At 48.3% G+C, this 24825-nt stretch overlaps 7 protein-coding genes across 7 annotated transcripts; 5 read left to right on the forward strand and 2 right to left on the reverse strand.

Moving 5' to 3' along the window:
• Positions 1 to 1094: 1094 nt before the first annotated feature.
• N7484_000238 (uncharacterized protein) lies at positions 1095 to 2439 on the forward strand (the record flags this gene model as incomplete). Its single annotated transcript, XM_057110659.1, has 4 exons — positions 1095 to 1298; positions 1389 to 1511; positions 1570 to 1958; positions 2058 to 2439. 4 exons carry the CDS (start codon positions 1095 to 1097, stop codon positions 2437 to 2439), a joined length of 1098 nt encoding a protein of 365 aa, XP_056977885.1.
• Positions 2440 to 3579: 1140 nt separating this feature from the next.
• Positions 3580 to 4971, forward strand: N7484_000239 (uncharacterized protein; the record flags this gene model as incomplete). Its single annotated transcript, XM_057110660.1, has 6 exons — positions 3580 to 3717; positions 3773 to 3815; positions 3873 to 4044; positions 4103 to 4239; positions 4295 to 4347; positions 4435 to 4971. 6 exons carry the CDS (start codon positions 3580 to 3582, stop codon positions 4969 to 4971), a joined length of 1080 nt encoding a protein of 359 aa, XP_056977886.1.
• A 2053-nt stretch (positions 4972 to 7024) lies between these two features.
• Positions 7025 to 9725, forward strand: N7484_000240 (uncharacterized protein; the record flags this gene model as incomplete). The annotated part of the gene is made up of 7 exons (XM_057110661.1): positions 7025 to 7579; positions 7652 to 8011; positions 8087 to 8195; positions 8260 to 8318; positions 8531 to 9359; positions 9522 to 9598; positions 9657 to 9725. The coding sequence occupies 7 exons, from the start codon at positions 7025 to 7027 to the stop codon at positions 9723 to 9725; spliced, it is 2058 nt and encodes a 685-aa protein (XP_056977887.1).
• A 994-nt stretch (positions 9726 to 10719) lies between these two features.
• N7484_000241 (gag-pol polyprotein) lies at positions 10720 to 13455 on the forward strand (the record flags this gene model as incomplete). The annotated part of the gene is made up of 3 exons (XM_057110662.1): positions 10720 to 11522; positions 11736 to 12359; positions 12870 to 13455. The coding sequence occupies 3 exons, from the start codon at positions 10720 to 10722 to the stop codon at positions 13453 to 13455; spliced, it is 2013 nt and encodes a 670-aa protein (XP_056977888.1).
• Positions 13456 to 14817: 1362 nt separating this feature from the next.
• N7484_000242 (uncharacterized protein) lies at positions 14818 to 16701 on the forward strand (the record flags this gene model as incomplete). Its single annotated transcript, XM_057110663.1, has 3 exons — positions 14818 to 15222; positions 15346 to 15543; positions 15601 to 16701. The coding sequence occupies 3 exons, from the start codon at positions 14818 to 14820 to the stop codon at positions 16699 to 16701; spliced, it is 1704 nt and encodes a 567-aa protein (XP_056977889.1).
• A 2841-nt stretch (positions 16702 to 19542) lies between these two features.
• N7484_000243 (uncharacterized protein) lies at positions 19543 to 20331 on the reverse strand (the record flags this gene model as incomplete). Its single annotated transcript, XM_057110664.1, has 1 exon — positions 19543 to 20331. One exon carries the CDS (start codon positions 20329 to 20331, stop codon positions 19543 to 19545), a length of 789 nt encoding a protein of 262 aa, XP_056977890.1.
• Positions 20332 to 22965: 2634 nt separating this feature from the next.
• N7484_000244 (uncharacterized protein) lies at positions 22966 to 24154 on the reverse strand (the record flags this gene model as incomplete). The annotated part of the gene is made up of 5 exons (XM_057110665.1): positions 22966 to 23247; positions 23317 to 23516; positions 23737 to 23756; positions 23840 to 24002; positions 24055 to 24154. The coding sequence occupies 5 exons, from the start codon at positions 24152 to 24154 to the stop codon at positions 22966 to 22968; spliced, it is 765 nt and encodes a 254-aa protein (XP_056977891.1).
• Positions 24155 to 24825: the final 671 nt, after the last annotated feature.

A 24825-nucleotide genomic window follows, 5' to 3' on the forward strand; every position in this document is an offset into this window, starting at 1 on the left:
AGTCAAAGATGCGAAGTTTTCACGGAAATATCCTCTTTATAGCCTTACGGCCTTGTAACAACCTGGACTGCGCGGTCCAACTTGGGAAATAGCCCAGGATTATCATTGCGCTAGGACGGTGAAAAGTCAGTGCTACAGACAAACATGAACCCTGCGATTGTGCTCCGGAGAATCGGAGTATGTAGATGATTCGGGTTTTCATACCAAAAGAAGTCTAGCCACAGGTGCCATTCGTTAATGAAGGGGGGGCCTAACATCCCACTAGTTCCAGTCGGCTGAAATTAAAGAGCCTACTACTTTGTACGAGCTACTGATCCATCTATTCCCCGCTCATTGAAATATGATGATACCTGAAAGAAGTTACGTGAACTTCCCTGGTGGACGTATCCACATACGATAAAACATCATTCCACAGAGGAATATGTCAAAGGCGAATTTCCGACCGGAACATCCCTTGTCCTTCAACCGTTTAACCCCTGATCATTATTCGCACTAATGATCCTTCCATATGCAAATGGCTAAGATTGGTAGTGCAAGAGCCTTTGGAAAGTGTGCTCCGTCGACCCACATCGCCTTCCACCCGGATCCGCTAAGAGGGTTAGTTCCGCTGTCACCTTGGAATAAGGTGGGTCATTGAACAAAATTGTCGAATAGGAAAAACTTCCAATTCCCGATGCAAATCCTCCACATTTTAGACTGCGTTTTTGAGCACACGGCCCACTGGTGAAACTCCCGAAAACCGTTGGAATGGATAAATCCTGGAGAGCCGGCATTTGAAGATCAGCGCACCCAGACCGATAGCCCCACCTCACCCAGAGGCATAGTGATAACCCTAGCTCATCCTTCGGATTTAGCTGCCGACGGATGGCCATGTTTTGCTAGTTCAGGGGTGTCAGGTGAGAAGTGTTAGGGGCAGCAGATCTCGTCGGGTTTTGGATTATTGTCGAGTCAGGATCCAGGAATGGGCGGTTTGTCCCGTCCAACGATTTTTCTGAGAATATCTTATCCGCCGCTTTATAACCACTCTTCCCTGTCTGTGCTGCCAGGCCGCTGGCCAATGTTCTCTGGTCAATCTGCCGGAAAGAACGGTTGCCATGACGGTGGACCCTGCCATTGAGGCGCTCTTTGGACCGCCGCCTTCCAATATCAACCTCAATGACACCTCGGTGGGCAATAATAACAGAGGCGTTATCGCTATGTTATGTGTGGCTGCGCTTGCTGTGATCACTCGTTTCATCACTCGGATAACATTTCGGAACCCAATTCTGGCTGATGATTATATCATCATCATTGCTCTGGTGAGTCTTAAACTCGCGGCTTGAGTGACGAAAGCTGAAACGCCATCGTGAAGCTTTGTATTGGGGCCACTGCTGGAATCAGTGTTGCAGGTAGGGCAGACCACTCTCAGTACCGGGAATATCACAGTAATGGAACTTGCTACAGGGAGCACCTTTGGTGCTAGCCACCATGTCTGGTCGATTTCCTTATCAGCGCTAGAGGAGACCTACTACGTGAGTTCGATCAATTACGCTAGAGCTACGGTGGTATTAACCTACTCATGAGTTATAGCTTCTCTACATTTACCCCTACATTTATGCAGGAGCGTGCACGGCGACCAGAATATCGATCCTCATTTTCTACCACCGCATCTTTTCGCCATTCGATTCCTGGATGAAGTGGGCTGTCGTGTTTGGATGGTTTCAGACATTAACGTATCCGATATATCTTTGGACCTGCATGGGCTGCTTGTGTACCCCACGAAAGTGTTTCTGGCTCCAATTTGGAGGGACCCTGACTGGAACCTGCCTCGATGTTGCCAAATTCTTCATTGGAGCAGGAATACTGAACATGTTGAATGACTTCATTCTCTTGATTATTCCCTTCCCTCGAATTGCTAAGCTGCAAATGTCGATCAAGAAAAAAATGGCTATTGGTGGTATTATGGCAGTCGGGTTCTTGTTAGTATCATTGTTGATTCCCTGATAACTGTTGAGACTTTGAAAGTAAATGAGTCAGGATCTGATCATTCAAGCACAGTGCCTGTATTGCGAGTATAGTCTGTATTTGGATCCATGGAAATTCACAGTAGCCACTGATGTGACCTGGGCCATGGGTCCCCTTTTCATTTGGTCGACAATCGAGCCGGGCGTCGCCATTATCACTGCCTGCTTGCCCCATCTTGCACCACTTTTTAAGCTGGCCACTCGGAAAATGACATCCTACAACTCAGAGAACACTGGAGCCGGCGGAGCATCTGGAAAGCTTCAGAGGCTAGACAGCGGGTCTGGTAGGCAAAAGAGATCGGGCAATCGGGCACCAAACTTCGATTTTGGCCTGACCACTCTGGGGACACAAGGTTATGATGACGAGATCGGGTTGACCAAGATAAGAAGCCGATATCTCCACGTAAAGCGCGGAGTTGGTGCTTCAGGCCTATAATATGAGAGCCATTTTGCATCAACTTCACCAGATTTGATCATCTAGCCAAACAAAATTTGTTCTCAACCTTCAAATACCCCTTCTTGCAAAGCTCCCATCCATTGCATCTCCCATTTATTGGTACTTTTCCTTGAACATCCCCTGGATTTATTGCTAGATAGCATCGGAAGCTAGTTGACCAGTAAAGGAATATATTTTCCAGCCTGAACAACTAACGTTGACTTTGTTTCTCAGCTCCAAAGTGCATGATGTACGTCGCAATCAAAAGTACCCCAATTTTTGACCAGGATCCACAAAGAATGTTGTCGTTTGATGTTGAAGCGTTTCAAATCGGAGCAACCTGCATCGCCCCTCTAGTTTGAGTTTCCAGATGCATGCTTGGCCCACCCACAATTATGAACCGTTCTCCAAACACGGGAGAATCTTTTGAAGAGACAAGGCGTACCGAGTTCCGTAGCTCGTAAGATGTACTATTTAGAGTGCAAGTTGGAGCATCTGACCCAGAATAAGCAATTTGCAACAAACTGTCATCCTAAACGGTCCTCGGATCGATCCAATGCAAGGCCCCTGGAAATGAATTCGATACACTTATCGTATTGCAACGAATCATGATTTGGAATGGTAACTTTGATATGACTTGCTTGCCCATCAGAAAGTTCGTTTTCGTTGCTGGGCTTCACAACGTTGAGCACCATCCTCGTGCGGGTCCATATTGACTTTGAGTTTATTCCTGACAGCTTGTGACTCAAAGCATGAAGGCTTATTGTCAACTATTCCCACCATAATCACAGAGTAGGAAGATATCAAATACAGCAACAGAGACCGAAAACATACGAAAGGATTTAGCATGCGATGATCCTTCCTGTGGGGCAAGCTGAGCCCGGTTGGACAGAACGTAGGAAGATCGACCGCTTAGCGGAGCACCGAGTAGAATTGGTTGCTCATCAAAATTCGATAAAGAAAGTGATTAGTACTTTTGAAGGACCTAATCCTTTGCCAACTCCTTTCCAAAGTGGCTTAAGAATTCACCCATCACGCCCAGAGGCTTGATATTTCATTTCGGAAGACCATGACCCTTGTCATTTCTCAGAGCGTTATTCATTAAGATTCTAGCTGGTGAGAACGTCAAGGAATGCCACGATGGGCTACAACTTGCCTGCGGAGATGTTCTCCGAGTGGGCAATCGGAGGAATTGTTATTGCTGTCCGCTTGTATGCGCGGTGGAAAGTTGGAAAGGGCAAATTTGACTGGGATGATCTTTTCTTATCATTTGCCACGGTTTGTTTGCCCCTGCTTATTCGCTGGTGTATCTGAAATACTGGAAGTCTGTTAGATCTCTTGGACTCTCCTTGTTGTGACCCTTTACCTTTGCACATGTAAGTGTTTTTGAACGCGCGTTTCTATCAACCACTGATCCATTGGAACCAAAATAGCGGTGCACAAGTCGAATATTGGACTCAGCGAGGAAACAGCGATGGAAGTTCCAAATGATATGATCTCTGATTATCGCTCAGGCTCCATCGACGCCTTCATCGCTTGGATCTGTTATATTGCCGTGGTCTGGTTGTTCAAATGGGTTCTTATGTTTCTGTACATGAGGATTACGTAAGTTACTTGTGACGTGCGTCCTACAGGCCAAGATACTAAACCAACTTTCTTCTAGCAAAGGGCTCTGGGAACATCGTCTCACTATCGCTGTTGCAGTTTTCTCCGTTATGACCTTCGTGGCGTCAATGCTGTTGCATCTTTGTATTTGTCACCCTATTCAAAAGAATTGGCAGATAAAGCCATACGCTGGTGGTAAGATTACCTGCTACCATATTCGTTCGATAATAGGACCTAACGCATGAAAAAGATGATTGCACGTTACGACCCCTTAACTACATCATCATCGATACCCTCAGTATCGTGTGCATACATCTCAGATTTCCCCATTGCATACTGCAGGAATTAACAATCAGTATGAAATCAGAACCGACATTGCCATCATGATAGTACCTATACCTCTCGTCGTCAAAGCAGGAATTGCTCTACGGCAAAAGCTATTACTATGTGTCCTATTTTCGTCGGGAATATTCGTCATGGTCGCCCGCGGTCCTACGAGCCTACTACTCAGTCAAGGATATATCCACCTTATCCACTGCCCTAGGCTGGGCATCTCGAGAATCAATTGTCTCCGCGTTGACAGTCTGCGCGCCAGGAATCAAACCGCTTATCAGCAGCTCACGCTGGTTCTCGACCAACACCAACAGTGGTAGCACATCTGCAGGTTTCAGCAGCACCTTCAAAGGCAAACGGAGTAGTGTTTTCCCTGGATCGGAAAGTCACGCCGAAGACAATAACGCTCTACACCCGTATGAACTCTCCTCTTCTTTAGCCTGGAGCAAGCCCCGACCTGAGTCGAGGGGTGAGAGTCAGGAACATATTGTTTTGCAGAGCAAAACGAGCACAGAGCTTTCCCATTCTCCGCCAAACGACAATGAGATCGTCGTGACTACGGATGTCACGCTACCAGAGGCATATATGCCATAATAGAACTCGTGCAGACTTATTGGAAAAAAATATTTACTGTTGCATGAGAATCAGAAGGTGCCTGATATGTAGTAGATGAGAATGTCTTTTTGTGATGCGTAACATTCTTGGTCAGATTGTTTCCCCTAGCGTGTATTTATATCCTCAACAACGAAAACGGCACCGGTAACATATGAGAATACCCAACCTTAGAAAATTAACTAATTGATTAATCCAATATCAAACATGCAATTTCTTTGACAATGAATTCTAATTTCAAGTATTTATTCATGAAAGCTGGAATTGTTTGAAGGAATTTATGATGAACGTCGTGAGTTGACTGACGGAGGAGAATCAACCTACGATTGGGGAGAGTTGAAATGCCTCCTTGGATAGGCATGCGTACTCGAAATTCAAAGCAATTGGGTTGGATCTGCTCTTGAGGACTTCAATTCTTGACTTGAGCGTTTCGGTGGACGTTATCTCTTTCTGCTTTCTCCGATTAGTTCAATACTCTGAACAGGCAGAGCCAGGTAGGCATCATTCAATTCAAGACCGTAGTGGGGCTTTTTCGTCTGTATGTTGTCTTTTGATATCGCGTATATATCAGTGTTCGAGTAGAGATTCTGCCCGTGAATTTGATGGGAGATATTCCCGGAACTTGTTCTAAGCAGAGGTCTAGACCCCATCGCCAGGTAACTCATCCGGCATGAACCGGTCAATTCATCAGGTTCCACTTGTGGTTGCAAATCAGATAATCCTTCGTTTGGGTTACTGGGCAATTCGATCCCCTTCTGGTCTGTTTTTTGGAAGTCTGGATTAATGACAGCTCGATCCCGGGATGCCAAGTAACTCACTACTGATGCTGACGGGAAAGAAAAAATCGGTCCAAGCTTCCAGCGCTTGGTCTTAATGGGCAATGCCATATCGAAACGCGAGAAATCCAGTTGATTGCAGATGCATGGAAGAACCCAAATGTGCCTCTCGCCTTTGCTGACTAAGTAGTGTAGTGGGGAACTCCCTGTTACCTGTTATTACGGGTTCTTGCGGATAGAGTTTTTCCGAGGGTTTTTCCGGTTCGGGCCGTAACCAATAGTTTTCAGTACGTGGGCAGGTAGGCCCAGGATAGTATAACTAGCATCTAGTAGATAGCATGGAATAACACACTCCTACACCTCTCTCAACGGACCATGTGGTTCTCTCGTACGTCCTGCTGTGGCTTGTGTGGTTGTTCTGTGTGCTGAATCGACCCGCACATCTTCGAGTGTGCTGCCAACGAGCGTTCCCCTCTTCATATGGTGACCGACGCAGGGGGATTCTTTTTGGGTGGCTGACCACGCAGACAGTTCAATAAACACGGCGAGCTCAAGCGACGAGAGCATGGTAGGCGAAGAGAATGGAGTGTCAAGCGTTACGAGCGGGTAGTCAGTTTGACCCCGAAAATCAAGGGCTGGACTCGCCGGGACCTGGAATGCGCCAGAGTTCGCGGGAGCCGCCAGGAATTGCCTCAAGACTGCCTGGAATTCAACGAGTGGTGGACATGAGTGGTCCTTATACGGAATATGTGCAGTATCTACGCGTGCGATTATTTGACTGGTTTAGCAGCTATGATGAGGCAAGACTCCGAGAAGTGGTATGTATGACCCCTGAGGTACTTTGTTCTTCGGCCGAAGAGATATGGCCAGGAATATGTTGTTCATGGTGGACTTTATGGTGGAACACAGTACAGACACACACATACACGACTTTGATCCGTTTTCTATACACAAGAGAGACCCCTAGAGAGGATCCAGCGAGCAGCGTTGGAGAGCCTATCTCGTGTGTTTCGTCTGATTTGATTGATTTGATTGATTTGACTGATTTGACTGATTCGACTGACTCGACTGTTTCGTCTGTTTTGAGTGACTTGGCTGTCCTAAGTGACCTGACTGGCTCGGAGCTGTCTTTTGATGGTTCTTGTGGTTCCTCTATCTCTTCCACGACATCTATCTGTTCCTTGGACTTTCTACGCGATTCTGTGGACTCTGATTCTGTGGACTCTGACGACGAGTCCAGCCTGACCTGCTTATACAAGATGGGGGAGAATGTCTTTCCTACCGAGGCTCCTAGGAGTGCTTCCTTAGAGCCTGGGGCTAGTCCTCGCCCTGAGCCCCGCGACGAGACCGCAGAGCCGGCTAGTGGCTTAGCAATAGACCCGCAGAACCCATCTTTTACTAGCTACCGAGAAACCACTCGCCATGAGTCTGAAGCGTCTACGTCTACTAGACCATATATTCGTCCTGCTCTAGCCCAGCCAGCGCCGAATGATCCTCCTATCTTCCACCCAGCGCAAGGACCTGACCAGTCCCAGCAGACGCCTTCTTACCCTATGATCCAACCTCGTCAGATCGTGGTTCACCAGCAGATGATGCCGGATCCTGGAACCCCTGGCGCCCCCTTCTTTGATGGAAAGAATGTCTCTGAGTTTATTAGGACCTATGAGGGCATGTGCAAGAGACGAGGAATCCTAGACGGCACCAGCATATGTGATGGTCTCGCTGACTACTGCGAATTCACCGTGAGAATGTGGATTGAGTCTTCGCCAAACTGGAAATTCAGAGACTTTAAGGCACTAAAGGAAGAGATGCGAGTAAGGTATCAGGACCAGGACGGAGAATACTACCGCTATTCGCGCACTTCTCTGAGCGAGCTAGTTGCGTAGAATCATGAGTCTTATGACGAAATCCGTCAGTATTTGACGCAGTTTGCGGCTATCTCGGACGTTCTTATGGAAAGAGGAGCTTTAGGTGAGCTCCAGCGCTGTGAGTGCCTTCTTCAAGGCCTTCCAGTCTGGCTGAGCGGAAAAGTGATTAAAAAGGGTGGAATTAGCTTTGAGAACCCTTCCCGGTCCCAGCCAGTGACTCTCTTCTGGGTTACGAGGCTTATATACACGATTATGGACGCTAAACGCGACTTTGACACGACGATCAAAGGTGTCCTTCCTCCGCGGACTGGAGGACAAAGAAATCAAGGAGATCAGGAGATTCCACAGTTGTTTGGTCCCGAAAGACAGGAAGGACGTGTACAGTGGCCTAGAGAGCCCACTTCTTCGGCCGAAAAACCCAGTTAGCCTAGTGGACAAGTCCATGGCGCACAGAATGAGCCGAGCTCCGATTTCGCACGAGCTCTAGAGCAGCTAAACCGCAAGTTTGACCAGATGGATATTAAGGTGAACACGATCCAGACCGGACTGGCTAGGAAAGATAGTAGGAGAGACCCCTAGTGGGTGCTAAATGACCGCGAAAACCCTACCACGAACCCTGGCTATAGCGGATCGAAAATCTGTTTCTTCTGCGGTGGTCCGGGGCACATTTCGACGCCCCAGTCTTGTAAGGAGCTAGCCACCTATATTGAGGAAGGAAGAGTTCATTATGGAGAGAGCGGAAGACTCTGTCTTGGGCGTTTAGGAGACGGAGGACCCTAGATTAGGAATAGGATGGGATTGCCAATAAGAGACCTGATCCCGGAACAGCTCGTAAGCTGGAGGACCAATTCTGCGCCTATTTCACAGCTTCAGAGCAGACTATATACGGATAACTAGTCTTCCCGCCCTGCCTATGACGAGCATGGAATTCAGCGTGCTCGAGTCAACTATTTAGGGATGCGCCTAGGTTCTTGTCCTAGAGAGAACCAAGAGATTGATGACGACTCAGACGAAGAAGTGACTGGCTTTGAGCAAGCTGGATTGAACGCTGTGGGCACCCGGAGTTCGCAAGATCCTATCCGAAAACGACGTCGAGAGCAAGGAATTGCGTCCACAAGGAACCTACAGACTGGCAGATATGAGCAACCTATGGTGACGGACCTTGAGAATGAAGAAGTTATGATGGAAGGTGGTCCGAGTCAGTCCTTATATATGACGCAAATTGAGAACACGCCTACTGGTAGCCAGGGTGCCCCTAGAGACTCTAGCTTAGACTCACGTGCACGTGGGTCTAGGTCTCCGCCTCAGCCTCAGAACTCGTCTAAAGTGAACAGAACGCCTCCGTTTGTGAGTATGGACACGGCCTTGGAAAATGACATAAAACGACGATTCTTGGATATGGAAGTCTCCATTAAGCTCTCAGAGATGGCAAAGCTGGCTCTAAAGTTCCGGAATACCTTATTTCGGGAGGATACACCTGGCGAACCTAGAGCCTCTAGCTCTAATGCTCTGGTCCTATATCGAGACTCCGATGAGTTGATAAGACCACCCGTGAACGTCGCGTCTGGGCAGATCATCACGGACCATAGACGCTCGGTGCCTGTTGGAGATGCCCCTGAGACTGATGAAGGGATATACTCGCTCCCTCTCCTTTACACGGACGTGCGCATTAACCAGTTTATGGTCCGCGGGATGTTAGACTCTGGCTTAGGACTGAACGTGATTGGTAAGAGAGAGGCAAGAGAGCTTTCTCACCCTATTCAAAGAGATCCTTAGATTTCTGTGGTGCCCGTGAATGGAGTGGAAGTCCGCTGCCTAGGCTGTATGCAGGACGTTCCTATTTCTCTTGGAGACCTTACAATTAGGATCAACATCTTTGTGTTGCCAGCTTCTCCTGGCTTGATCCTAGGAAGACCATTTATGGAGAGTACCTTACTAACCATGGAGCACCGCGAGAATGGTCACGTGCGTTGCACAGTCTATAACGAGTCTCGGACGCGAAAGCTCCAGTTTAACGCCGCAGTCCCGCAAGAAGGACGAGTTGTGGGCTCATCAAAGATCTGGCCTGGCGAACCGCGTCTACGTCGCTTAGATCCTTATGGTGGAGAGACTTATGAGCAAGACGAGGATTCAAAGGTGCCTTTAAACTGATTCGCGGGTGTCTTACCTCTGGAATACCACCCGCGACGTCTATGAGCCAGAGAAAGAAAGAGAAGAAGAGAAGGACTTCGAGTGATTTATTAACAGAAAAGGTTCTCTTTGATCCAGCCCCGAACTGTAACCAGCTCTATAAGGAAACAGTGTTCCCTAGCACAAATATGCTAGAGGCGGTTTCTGGCAGTGTGATTGAGCTAGAAGACTGCTATCTACCGCCTAGGTGGACGCTTGTGGAGCTTGACGAGAACTTGAAGCTATAGGACGTGCACTTTAGGTCGACGGTGCGAGACCCTGGGATTCTGCCTAGGGAAGTGGACTGGGGAGAGCGGTTTCTTCGGCCGAAGAAAGACATCTCGGATAGACTGGTCCCAAGTAACACGCTCTATAAGCGAGTCGCGGATAAGGTCCACCCAGTCAACACACCTCTACAAGATAGATCAGTCCCGGAAGGACACGCTAGCTAGCAGGAAGTCTGCATAAAGAAATACCACACGCGATTTCGCGCACGAGATCAGCGGACTAGGTTCGACCAGTACCTAAAGCCCAGGATTGCTAAGTTCGCACGAGGCGCTCGCCTAACCCCAGAACGTGAAGAGAAGCTAATTATCGGGACAAGTCTTTTGCCGGAAGAAAGAGAGCTACTAAGAGAACTGCTGTTTAAGCGAGAAGGTGTGCTAGCGTGGTCCTGGGAGCACATCCAGAGGGTACACCCAGAGGTTTTCAGTCCACAGAAGATCAGGACGGTGGATCATGAACCCTAGCAGCACCCTGGGTTCCAGATTCCACGTTCCTTGCAGAAGACAGTCACGGAGATGCTTCAAGATAGGCTAAAGAAAGGCAGTATTGAGCGCTGTCATGGTCCTTATCGAAACCCTTGGTTCTTGGTTAAGAAGAAGGCTGCTGGGCAGTATCGAATTATAATAGCCGCCATGAAACTCAATTCCGTGACGATTCGGGACGCGAACATGCCCCCAAACGCTGATGAGTTCGCGGAAGACTTTGCGGGCATGCAGATATGCTCAATGGTGGACTTGTTCTCGGGATATGATCAGATTTCTCTAGCAGAAGACTGCCGAGACATGACTGCGATTATGACTCCAATGGGCCTAGTCAGGATGGTCACAATTCTACAAGGAGGTGCAAATTCAGTAGCGCAGTGCCAGCGTGTCGTGCAGTTTGTGCTCGCGGACGCATATGGTAAGGCTGTCCAAGCATTCCTAGACGATTTTGGGATCAAAGGACCAAAGACGACCTATAACGACGAGATGGCGTTTTCTGGAGTTCGCCGCTATGTTCTAGAACACCTCCAGAACCTAGACGAGACCTTATACCTCCTAGAGCTTGCTGGGATAGTGATTTCGGCCGAAAAGTCGCAGTTTGCCATGAGTGGAGTTGCGGTGGTTAGCTGGGTATGTGATAAAGATGGGCGCCGCCCAGATAAGGTGAAAGTTGCGAGATTAGTCTTCTGGCCAGTACCTACCTCTGTTCCTGAAGTCCGCTCATTTATGGGACTAGCAGTCTATTTTCGTGTCGTCGTGGAGAAGTTCGGAGTTATTATTACCCCGCTATACCTTCTTCTAAAGGCAGGTGCGGACTTCAAGTGGGAAGATGACCAACAGCTGGCGTTTGATGAGATTAAGCGGATTCTGTTAACCTTTCCATGCGTCTTACCAATAGACTATGACTGGCTACCGTTGATTATTATAGTCGCTATAGACGCGTCTGGAAAAGGGTAGGGGGCTGTTATGATGCAGGTGCGAGATGGGGTCCGGAAACCTGCGAGATATGAGTCAGGCACCTGGTCCGAGTCCGAGCAGACCTATAACGCTGGAAAAAGGGAGTGTCGGGGGGTTCTGAAGGCGCTTAAAAAGTTCAGGCACTGGCTATATGGAGTCCATTTCACGCTGGAGATCGACGCTAAGACCCTAGCTACACAACTAAACAGGTCTGCGACTGACTTGCCAGGTGCACTAGTGACGAGCTGGCTGGCGTGGATTAGACTATTTGATTTTGAGGTTAAACACGTGCCTAGAGACCGGCACGGCGCTGCGGATGGCTTATCTCGAAGACCACACACAAAGGAGGAAGTAGCGGAGCAAGAGACGGAGGAGGACGTTGATGAGTTTATATTGGCTGAAATAGGCACCTTACGGGTGATGCTAAACCCAGTCGCGGCGTCTATTGAGACCCCGCTAGGTGTGGATATGGAGGATATGACACAAAGCCAGGAGCCAGGAGACTACACACGAGTCCTATCTCTGGAGTACTCCGACGAGTCCGAGCAGGTTGCAAGGTGGCTAACCACGTTTCGACGACCACAAGACATGCCAATCCGGAGGTATAAGAAGTTCAAAAATCACGCGTGTGACTTTATGGTGCAAGGAGAGCACCTCTTCTATCGAGGAAAAGGACTGAATCTACCACTTCGTCGTGTTCTAGACCAGGTAGAGACCCAGAAACGCGTGATTATTACTGCCCATGATGAGCTTGGCCATAAGGGGCGAGAGTCAACCTACCACCTCCTGAAACTACGATACTGGTGGGATGGCATGTATTCTCAGGTCTCTGAGTACGTCCGAGGATGTGCAAAGTGCCAGTTTCGGGACCCAAAACGCCTTGAAGAGCCACTTCTTCCAAGCCGAATCCAGTATATCTGGGAGCAGGTCTATATTGATACCGCTACACTACCTAACGAGGATGGATATCAGTGCATGATTCAGGCACGTGAGGCGCTAAGTGGATGGATTGAAGCTAGGCCCCTAAAAGGGAAGGCGACTGGCCTCGCAGTCTGTGAATTCATATGGGAAGACATTATATGCCGCTATGGATTTCCGTTGAAGATAGTCATGGATAAGGGACCAGAGTTCAGGTCGGAAGTGCAGTTTTTCCTGCAGAAGAAAGGTATTAAGCGCGTTGCGATCTCTCCATATAACCCGGGCTCAAACGGGGCGATTAAGCGCAGCATGAGAACGTTTAAGGACGCATTATCAAAGATGACGTCAGGTTATTCGGCCAAAAACGCAGCGTCTGAGCTGGAGTCTGGGTCTCTAGCCTATTCTCAGAGACGTGGGCATTCTAGGCAGCATGCGGCGCCTCCTTCATGGAGGGCTTTCTTCTACGCTGCACTTATGGCTGATAGGATGACGACGTGTGCTACCACAGGCATGACCCCATACCATTTCTTATACGGAAAGGACGCTATCCTTCCACTAGAGATAGAAGTGCCTACCTGGAGTACACTACCGTGGGAAACAATCTCTAGCACTGAAGACCTGATTAGCCTACGAGCTAGGCAAATCCTACAGAAAGACCAGGACGTCACAGAGGCAATTCATCGATTTGAGAGGATCCGAGAGCGGAATAAAACCTACTTTGATAGCACAAAGGTGATCAGACTACACCCCCTAGAGGTAGGAAACCTAGTCTTGGTGCATGATACTCAGATGCAAGATGATATGCGTGCACTTCAGAAGCTCCGTTTTCGGTGGCATGGACCCTACCGAATCAGAGAGGTAGTTGGAAATGGGTCTTATAGACTGGAAGAGCTTAACGGAACGCCCATAAAGCACTGGTTTTCAGCGGGCGAAGGCCTTAGTCACAGCGCCATCAACGGAGACCGGCTAAAAAGGTTCTGGTTATATAGGGAGACTGGCGTGAGAGAGTAGTTATTTCCACCACGGAGTGCCGAGACTGAAGGATCAGAGAGTGAAGGTGGATAGAGAGACTGGATTCTGTCTGGATTGCTTTGAGTTTTGCGTGCGTTTCTTTTGCAGTTCTATAGCCCTGTCCCCTGACTATTATCCTTGCTTTTGTTCTTTTTTTATGACGTTTTCTAAAGGCGTGCCTAATATTCTGCGTGCTATCCTGCGTTTTTCTTTGTTTCTTTCATATTCTTGAGTTTCTTTCGTGCTTATTGACCTTCTTTAAGTTTTAACGCGCTATCCTAGGCAAGCAGCAGGGATAGCAGGTTTCTTAGGTGGGGTGGGGCCTTACAAGTTTCGCGTCTCGAGGTTAGCTTCATAAGGACTATGGAGAGCCCTCTATAAGACTCAGAAGGATCGGAACGACCTAACTAGCTGATTTCGGCCGAAGAACTCGACTTAGTGAGGGAGGTAGTCTCAGCACAGATTCTAACCTCTAAAGACTCAAAGAGATGCGCAGTCTCGGAAGACCAGCCTTTATTATCCGCTCATGAAGGTGCTTCACAAGGATGTGCAAGAATAGAAGAAGGATAGGTAGGAAGGATGAGACAAAGAAGACATGGTCCTATAGAAGGATAGAAAACCAGAGTCCTCGTTAAGCAGTCCTAGTCTCCTCGCAACTTCTCGCAAACATCTCACAGACACCTTCAAGTCTCAGTCATAAGAAACTCCAAAGACCTCATCATGCAGAAAGACCCTCCTTGCACACCTCCACGAGCGAGACTAGAGACCGAGACGTCCTTAGTGGTCGTACCAATTTCTCCAGAATCTGTTATCACGGAGTCTCAGGAAGAAGGGTTCTTACGGTCTCTAGATCTTTCGATCTACGGAGTCAGCGACTTAGAAACCTTCAAGAAAGGGATACAAGGACATCCTGCCGAAGACAGGTATGAGCTTCAAAGGCTAGTTTCCGCGTGGCTCCTATAGAAACATGCGTCTTATGAGTCCGCGATCGCTGACTGGTATAACTACGTCTATGACGATGACGCATGGAGAGCGGAGTGCTCCTTAGAAGACTTCTTAGAGGAGTGGAAAGAACTCCGAATTGTCAGGACCCGGCACGCTGAGAACCTGACCTACCGCACAAACATGCTGAAGAAAGCTATTAAGGCATAGGGCAAGAAGAACGCGGAAGGACTATTCCGGAACATTCACACGAAGACTATGGCAGAGGCAGTAAGCAAGCTGCTGCAGAAACGGGTTCCTTACAGCCATATGGTCTCCGCGGTCAATAATGAGGTAATTAAGCGCCTTAGGCGAGTGGGAAGAGGACACCGAGTTCAGAAAGGCATGATTCAAGGAGATCTAAAGAACGCAGTCTCAAACATGGACCTAGGACGACTTAACGTCCTAGTTGCAAGGGACCTAGGTCTTCAAGTGGACTCTGGAGGAGTTCTCTGTGAGAAAGGACTAGGATCGGACTTAGTCGAGATGGACCTAGACTTGCCAAGCGGGACTAAGGACTCGGAGTCGGAGACTGACCACGAGGTGTCAGACCAGGGCTCAGACAAAGACTCTAGCGAGGATGACGGGCCTAGGAAGCCTCGGAGAAAGACTGGTTCCGCGGAAGGGAAGAAGCCAGCGAAGACTCCAAAGAAAGGATGTGGGTGTAAGCTCACGGACTCGACGATAGCCCGGTTTCAAGGTCCACAGTTCGAAAGATCTGCCACACAACAGGAGAAACTGAAGGTCTTGAGACATGCTGGAAGAAGCTTAGGAGACTTCAACGAGGTGAACATCTATTACGCCCACGCCAAGTCCTTTGGATTGTTTCTTGGACTATACACACGGACGTATACCCACCCCCAGCTAGCAACTCGCTTAACCGTCTGCTATAAGCACATTGGAGACTAGAAGAAGTTCGAGCAAGACAATCCCACGTGGTTCCACAAGAAAACTGCCTCGGGCGCGCCAGCAACGATTTTCCGATTTCGGCCGAAGACAGCCACACCTGAAATTGCGGACTTCGAGTCCTATGGACTGTCCTCAAGAGACTTATATGAGAGATGTTTCGGAGTCCTAGAAGGACGGGATAAGGACCTCGCTAGCTCTGTCCTAGAAGAATTCTCCTTGGAAGGAACGGTAGTCTTGGAAGGGCTATTTGCCTAGGTCGTGGAGTCTCTAGGAGACCTTGTCACGCTGGAATTCGACATGTATGATTACCATTTCCTGCCTCCAGCAGGTCAGCCTCGAAAAGGCTGGTCGCGTCTGATGGCCCACAGCCTAGTCCAGCAAGTTGTTCGACAAGACCCAGCGTATTATGCATGGTATGTGATGCTACAACCCGACCACGCATATAGACTAGTTGCTTGGCCGTACTACACAAAGAGCTCTTATCCGGAAGAAAGCACGTTTTTCAGACACACCGATATCAGTCTTTCGGACTATCTACAGAGCGGACGAGGTGGAAACCTGATTCAAGGATCTGTATCCTTCACGAACGAAGACCCAGAGAACTGTACGGAAGTTCTGCCAAGGATCCACACGCATCTTCGAGACTGGTGGCCGAAGGTTGAGTCTTCTCCAAAAGCAAGGACCACTGGCTTGAAACACCGTATTTTACCTTGGATGTGGACCCAAGAACAAGTGAAGAAATATGGTACGGACTGGAAAAAGATAGTCTGCAGGGCAGGTGACGTCCGCGTGTCTCTGCCCACGATTCCCCATGGAGCGACCGGGCCCACAACCATGATCAGACGTACAGTCTTGCCGTGGTACGTCAGGATAGAAGAGGACGATGAGTGTTTTGAGACTACAGAGAGTGGCAAGTGGGAGGACGTGGCGAGGTCTCATCGTGACCTTGCCCTATCTAAGAAAACTCCGTCGGGTATGGCTAGTGGGCACTATACTAGCCCCGAGCAGGTGTTTCCAGCGACTGCGCAGATGACAGGACTGGGTGCTATCTCGGACGCCTTAGTCGGTCGTGTTCGGTGGAGCTCAATTAGTGTGACTAGCGAACTAGACGTTCTCTTTGGAAAGGACCAGGCTGCTGGGATCAAGTTCATACAAGACTGGAGAGCCAGGGCTGTCCTCCGATATAAGCAGCTATTCCAAGAGATTGTTGTCGCAGAAAAGCGCATTTTTGGAGAGAATTCGTTCTTCCACCTCCATGAGACTGGAAAACCTATTCCGCCACCCTTTCTGGTGCCCCCGGCTGGAGAGCTTGCCTCAATAGAGGTTTCTGACGAGGAGATGGAGGTTGAGGAGTAGATTCAGGTCTCTTTCTTATGTTTTCTGCATGTTTTCTATGTGCTTTTGGTGCGTTCTTGTTGCGTTCAGGCTCTGCTGTTTATGTTGGTTGCCTGCGTTCTGTCTTGTCATCTCTGCTGCCTTGCGTTGTCTGCTGTCCATATCGACCAGGGGACGGTCGATTATTAGGTGGGGTGGTATGTAGTGGGGAACTCCCTGTTACCTGTTATTACGGGTTCTTGCGGATAGAGTTTTTCCGAGGGTTTTTCCGGTTCGGGCCGTAACCAATAGTTTTCAGTACGTGGGCAGGTAGGCCCAGGATAGTATAACTAGCATCTAGTAGATAGCATGGAATAACACACTCCTACACCTCTCTCAACGGACCATGTGGTTCTCTCGTACGTCCTGCTGTGGCTTGTGTGGTTGTTCTGTGTGCTGAATCGACCCGCACATCTTCGAGTGTGCTGCCAACGAGCGTTCCCCTCTTCAGTAGCTACGACTCACCAAAATCTTGTAGGATAGTGCACTACAACTAGTGGCAAAACTACTGGATTCTTTCTTGGATCCATCTGTGGCCCCCATCCTTCTAATGAAGATCGGCGCGACATGGATGACTCAATTGTCTCCATGAAATTGGGGGCCACGGGAACAATAATAGCAAGATATCGTCTCCACCATGGTGAGGGGAAATTTGCGAGCTTATAAACTCCATTTCGGTCTTCGTCATTCAAGCCCAACTCCCAACTCCATGTGATCCTGACCCTACGCCCTCCACTTTCATCCTTTCACATCCTCACAACACAATGGCTGACTTTCGCAACTCATGGTTAGTTCCACTCATGAAATGTCAAATAAATTTCGAGGATCCCCACTGACATCTATCAAGTCCAGTGGCTTTGCTGCCCAATGATTGCTGGCTGATTATCCTGGAGTACCTCTCCCCCGAGGATTATTGGCCGCTTCTTTTGGTGTCCAAAAGCAGCCATTCTTTCATCGAGCCTCTTTTGTTCCGAGACATTGCTTGGGAATGGCGCCCGATTCCTTTCCGCAAACTTCTGCTTTTGTTTCGAGCTATATTGCAGAAGCCGACACGCGCATCTTATATCCAACACTTGAGTCTTTTATCCCATCAATTAGTTGAGAGCATCGACTACTGGGAGACTCCAAGCTACGAGACGGACCCCAAGGAACAGCTCACGGGCTTTCAGGATGTTTTACAGCACGCGAAAGCTATTGTTAAGACGGCTGAGTTTCCAGATGCTGATACCTGGACCGTTGCTCTGGAAAGTGGGAACCCTTATGCCTTTGCGTCGATTTTTCTTTCTCAACTCAGGAACCTGAATTCCCTGCGTCTTGATTACACTTTCGTGTGGCAATCTGGATTTCCAGGGCTCATGTTACGGCATGCACTCTCATCTTCCTCGAAGTCCTTATTATCACAGTTCAATTCACTGAGAGACGTCGATTATGGCGGCAATATTCGTCGCGATATGGTATCTGAAGGTCCCGACGTGATTGACGATGAGCCCGGCTATCCCCAGTGCATTTCTGAGCAATTTCCTGCTTGGTTCTATCTTCCATCTTTAAGATCTCTTGCAATATGGCTTCGGACTAAGCAAGGAATAGAGCTACCCGGTAGACGTCCCGATCTTTCTCAACTCGAATGTCTTATTCTAGCTCGAACGACTATTAAGGAGACCCAGGTTCCTGAAATTCTCTCCCTTGCCCCTCATTTAAAGACCCTACACTTGGGGATGGCATATAGATGGGGCGAGGAAAGAGCCTTACAGAACGGACCATGTATTGTTCAAGGCCTAGAATCTGTTCTAGGATCTGTCACAAACTTCTCTTATGGCATGGAGTGGTTTCCACCTAGCACGTGTGACGTTCTACTGAATGAAGGAGAGGTGGAGCTCACCAGACCATTTGATGGCCTGTTGACGCGATTCCCAAACATTCGCTCCGTCGAGATAACAGCAAACCTACTTGTAGTTTGCTCAACAGACCCATCAACTGATCTAACACCGTTGTTGTCGAGCGAAGTGGAGCGAATATGCCTGCGACTGGATTATTCGACGGTATATTGGGAGGACTGGAGAAAAAGCATACTGAACTTGGTCGCAAACAATGCTGCGAGACTAAGAGTGCACAGGCCTAGGCTAAGGTGGGTCTTTGTGCGAGGGTGGTCACGCGGCTGGAGCAATCCTCACACGCAAAGAGAAATAGACTTGACACGAGCTGCTTGTGCTCAGCAAGGTATCCATTTCGAGGTGATATCAGATCACCTTTCTAATGGGATCTGGACAGACACAAGGATGTGTCCCGAGCGACAGGTTCGTTGAAAATTCCCAACGATGGGCCGTGAGCTTTCGTCTCTATATACAGCATTAGCTTCAAGCTCAAACGTTGTCCTTCTATGCTGTTGATGGCCGAATTTCTTGCATTGCTTGGTGTAATTTGATGTTTGCTACTTCTATATTTCTCTTTCACCTTCTTCTATGCACCCAATCTGCTCCTTTCAACCCTTTCCTTTTAGCCCTCATACATGACCATGATCGTAGTTCACAAATTATTGACTCAACAAATCCTGAGTCCTTTTCCTTCCACCAGATATCTGGGCTTTCATTACCTTTCGCCCGTACCTAGGTTCCTTGAGCTTATGAGACATCATTAAAACGAATTTATACGTTGGTATTTATTACGAGCAGAGTTTTTGAGTCATTCATGAATTTACTACAAGAAAGATTGCTAGAGGTTCCCTTTATCACAACTTTGATATCTCACGCAGTTCCTGCACAGAAGATTAGAATACTCACTGCGCACAAAAGTCTCGACCTTCAAAGTCGGTTGTCATATCACTCCCTACCCCCTGGATTGTGCACGAGATACCTCCGAGCGAAAAATCCCCTGTGAGGTCACGCTCACGGGCATATTATTGGCGTAGCTCTCGCGTTGCGTTTTAATCACGTCCATATCGAAAGTGAGCGCCTCCAAAGTATCACTGCATCCAATTCCATCGTCCTTCCAGCAAGGAGCCTTAATTCTACCGCCCCGGTATATTCCAGTATCAGTATATCTGCCCTGCCACGTCACAATTCTGAAATGACCTCCCATGCTTCGGGGATCTATTTGAGTACTGGCATAGACCTCCAGCAGAGCATTCATTTCGCCACATTTGGCATCGAATTGGTGCTGCTTTGCCGATGTGCTCAGATCATTTTTGCACGTATCGAGGGCATTCTTCAGTGAATTCGGCACTCTTCCCCACACCGCACCGTTGCAGGGTTTGTTCATATACTTCGTAACCTTATAGACTAAAGATCCGGAACCCTTTGCCGATGACGCAAGATAGACGGTCGTTGGGCCATTTTCAACTTTATGGGCTAATGCCGTCATGACAAAAGGCATCTGTTCTTCATAATTGTTTGCAAATGCGCCTTGGAGCATGGATTTATATCCATCTTCAGCTATTGCCACAATTTGTCCGTCGGAGAGGTCTGAGTTGAATGTCGCGATCGAACTCCAAAGGTAGATTTTAGGGTTGCCGTCTGGATGGGTTGGTACAGTGTTGTCCATAGATACCGATATTAACGCCGCCAGGGAAAGACGGAAGAAGAGATAAAATGCAAGGTATATGTTTCGGAAAAACATATTGACTGTTGTATCGGGGTTCACTGCAGCAAGTCTTCTTCACTGGACAAGAAAAGCTGGAATCTCTCGATTGGCTATCAAAACCGTGGCCCGATCTCTTCGGGTAATCAGAGATATATTAAGAGGGAGAGAGAGGGAAAGAGCAAGAGGGGGAGGAAGGATTTGAGCAGCACCGTCGGACGTAACTCTGTTTAGGAGCTGGAAAAGCCCAAGTTATCAAGCATTTTCCTGTCCTCAAAGCGACATGGCTCGCGGCCAATGTCCCCACTGTTTATCTTGTGTTCTTGGTTTGGCCTCTTGGGGGCAGAACAGAGCACGACACTAAATGCCGCATGATATTGTAGTTAGAGCAGACCATTATCGTCATTTCATATTGCCCCTGGCCCCCACAAGCTACTAGGCAGTATTCCAGGGCCGATTCTAAGATCGAAGTGTGTCATTTCCCGGTGGGGAAATTGATGTACGGAAATAGAAATTATTCCAAAGCTGTGGATTGCAGAGAAAGCCCATTATGTCCTTGGGGTATCTGTGTAGGCCGCCGAAGAATTGGACCAAGCATCCAAAAAAAGCATCATATTAACTTTTATAGGAACGATCGCCACGATCTCGATGCTGAAATGAAGCTAAGCATTACCCGAGACCCACTATTGATGCCGTTGGGGTCCGTAGGGGCCATGTTCAAAAGTGATCGTCATTGGATCATGTCAAATGGTCCCATGGCAATATACCCCTCTTCGGCTGGCTTTCCCTATGTAAATTGATGAGAGCTATGTTCTCTCCTGGCCCCAGTGGAGACTATCAACTGCGATATTTACTGCATACTTTGCCATCAGAGGCTCAGTACTTGTTTCACAGTAGAGCTTCACATTTATTGCGAGCTACATCGATGCAAATTCTCATGCTGAATCCTTTCGCCCCATGAAATATTTTTTATCTTGCGATTCCGTTCTGAATTCTGCGAAGCTTAACGCGTTATTCATCGCAATCCCTATACCTTTCCTAAATCGAAATAATTTCATAAAGGATTCCTCCCGACATTCCCCATCAATATACGTGTCTCAGTGACTAGATTATTCTCGATATGAAGATCAAGGCTATACTGCTGTTGCTTCCCCTGCTGCAGGGAGCTAGCGCAGACTGGACCACCACTATCAAGACCAATCTCATCGTTCCCAACACCGCCACTCCTGTTGTCTACTATGTCACAAAACCACTCTCCGTTTCAACTACAGGGACGCCGACATCGATTCCATTAACGTTTGATCACACACTGAGCCATAGAGAGCAATTTATCTCTGTGGTTACTGTGTCAGATGGCAAAGTTCCTACCATTCGTTTCAATCCTGTGGCCCATACTGGCGTCTCTAGCCCTAGTGCCCATAAAGGCTCAGCTGGGACTGCTGAGACTGGTGTGTCTTCCTCTGTGACTTCAAACTCTCGAAGTCATTCAACTACACACAAAACAAACTCCCCAACTAGCGACTGTGGGGAAGATTGTTCGAATGAACGGTCTACGTCCGTGCACGTTCATTCACCGAGCTCTTCTTGGGGTCCGTCAAAGTCTACACAGAGAAGCTCCACACACATAAGGTCTGGCTCACCTGAACAAAGCACTACATCCGGCCATGAAACGCCCAAGCCGGTTATTGGGAATTCAACCGAAAAAAGCACTTCATCCGGTCATTCGAAGTCTAAGTCAAATGCTCCAAGTTCCACCGAAGAAAGCACATTAACTGGCCACACAATCTCCAAGCCAGTTGCTCATAGCTCGAGCGGGTTAGACTCGCCAAGCTCCTCTCCGACAAAACCAGCCAGCTCCGACTCAAAAAAACACTCAAGTAGTTCACATTTCGGGATACCATCAGACATTCCAGGTAGCACATCCAGTGGCACTGGCTCAAAGTCTTCGCAGAGTACATCTGGTCATCCCACTTCCTCGGCTACTCATTCAAACTTCAGCCTGAAAGGAAATCCTAGTGGCTCAGTGTCAGGATCACCGACAGCCCCTCCAGGTAGCACCGTATCTTCTTCTCCTTCGGTTTTGTCGGTTCAGCAATCAACCAAATATAGTCAGTCAGCCTCTCACTTGAAGCTTCATAGTATCTCCACGTTGAGTGTGGCTTCATCAAATCAGCTTGGTTCGGCGGCTCTAATGACCGCTCCTGATCTCCAATCTCTTACTGCAGATGCCACTGGTGGAGATTCGGCGATTGAGATGTACGCACCTACAGCATCACCTTCATCTGAGTCATGGGGCACATTGACTACCCCTCCGTCTGGTACGATAACTGGAGCCCCGGCCAAGGCAGATGCTATCAGTATTGCATTCCTCCTGAGGAACACATACAACAACATTGACGACCTCAAGAAAGACCCGAAAGAATATAAAAAACGCATCGAAGATGTTGAGAGTCAGTCTGAGGATTATCTCTCCAAGGTTAATTTTGATTCAAGCAAATCTCCTTGCTCGGGCTCCAAAAAGAGATCATTGGGAAAAAGAAGTCTATTCAGTGCCATTGGTAGTCTTGCTTCAGAAGCAGCCGATGCCACTGTCGACACCGCAAAGAGCATCGCTGAGGCTGCCATTAGCTGCATTGGTCCCATAGCTGATGATATCACAAGCGAGATCCCCGATTATCCCGAAGATGTGACAGACAAAATTGAGAATGAGGTCAAGAAAGGAACTGAGTATTTGGATGAAATCAGCAACATCGTGGATAGCATGGAGAAGAAGGTCAAGGAGGACGACAAGCAGACCAAATCTGACTCTGAATCTTCCGAATCATCTACAGCCTCTGAATCGCCCACATCCTCTGGATCGTCGACTTCTTCTGGATCGTCAACCTCTTCTGGATCTTCAACATCCTCTTGCAAGTCAAGCACTACAGTTTCAGAGTGCACCTGGTCCACAATTATCTACGCGATATCTGGCACAGCGACTGATATTTTGAGTACGACCAGTACTGAGACATGTTCACAGCTTACTGCTTGTGATGCCTTCCCCACTACGTTGAGCACTACCATCACAGAAGATTCGTGTCCGTTGAGGACAACATTTTCGATACCTGCTCCAGTCGAAATCACGCCAGCTATTTCTTTTGGAACTGCGGCACCTGGCTCTACTGGTACCTCGGCCTTGACAGCTTCGGTTCCTTCGACCACTCCACCAAACTCAGTATTGGGCACTACAACAACTCACAATTCAACTGGTTCCAGTACCTCTAAAGGCTCTGCTCACACATCTAGTTCTTCTGAAAGCCCCACCCATACAAGCTCGACCCATACAAGTTCGACCAATACAAGCTCCACCTATACAAACTCCATCCACACGAGCTCCGTTCCTACAAGCTCCACCCACACCAGCTCCATCCACACAAGTTCCACCCATACCAGCTCCATACATACAAGCCCCATCCACACAAGCCCTATCCAAACAAGTTCCATACCTCGGAGCACAAGCAATGCCGGAGCCTTCACGACTACCGCATCGGATGGCTCTGTGTACTACTGTGGCGACTCCAAATATGAGAACTCTACATCCGATAGCACCAGGACCTGCACGACCTCAATGTCCTCCGTCACTGTGATAGCCTCGATCCATTCGTCCTGGTCCGCCTCGCTAGCCTCATCCGAATCCGCTAAATCTGCACCCGAGGCAAGCGTTTCCGCCTCTAAAGCAAGCGCATCAAGCGCATCCGCCGAATCCACATCTGAAGCCACTACCACAACCGCATCGGCCGCCAAATCCACCCCAACGGATCAGCTTTTCATTGTTTACGAGGACCCCCAGAGTGCTTTGACCACCTACTGGCGTATCATGCATGTCGACCTCGATGTTACAAAGATTAACTGGTGTGATATAAGCGCGCTGGGTCAGGCTGAGGCTTCTGGTGATATTACGGACTCGGATGTTCCAAACCCGCCTACAATCGATTTCAGCTCTGACGCGGACGTTACAAGTGACACCTTCAAGGGTTGCACCTATGAAGGAGACAGTGCAACTCTCAAATGCTCAGATTTCAGTGTCGTCTGCGAGACTGACATGCAGACCATGGGTAGAGAGTACTGCACAGGTACATTTTCTGAAACATTGTATGTGCCAAAAGTACGGTGCAGGTGGGGCTCCGATGATAGTACTTGATTTTGTGGGATGATCTGACCCATGCATTTTTGTATTTGGATTTTGTCCTTTGTCGCTTCTTTTTATATGTATTTGGTGGTGGAGTATTGGTAGAAGCTTCAATTGACTATTTTCCCCGTGCTGAAATTACCTGTGAGAGGTTGGGGGGCCAACCGAGGTCCCAAGGTATCCGAACTGAGAAGAAGACCAGTATGAAATGCAATTAAGGATCCACCTGTGCAGTGACAGTAACGGCAATGGCCCATCGTGGATCTTCATCACTGACGACTATTGGCAAGTATGTTTACCCGTTGTAGCATTTCTAAGCTGATTGTATATATCTCGAATATGGACAGTGGTAACGAAAACCAGAG

This window comes from Penicillium longicatenatum (assembly GCF_028827895.1).
Source record: "Penicillium longicatenatum strain IBT 33135 chromosome Unknown contig_11_segment0_segment0, whole genome shotgun sequence".
Classification (NCBI taxonomy): Eukaryota; Fungi; Ascomycota; class Eurotiomycetes; order Eurotiales; family Aspergillaceae; genus Penicillium; species Penicillium longicatenatum.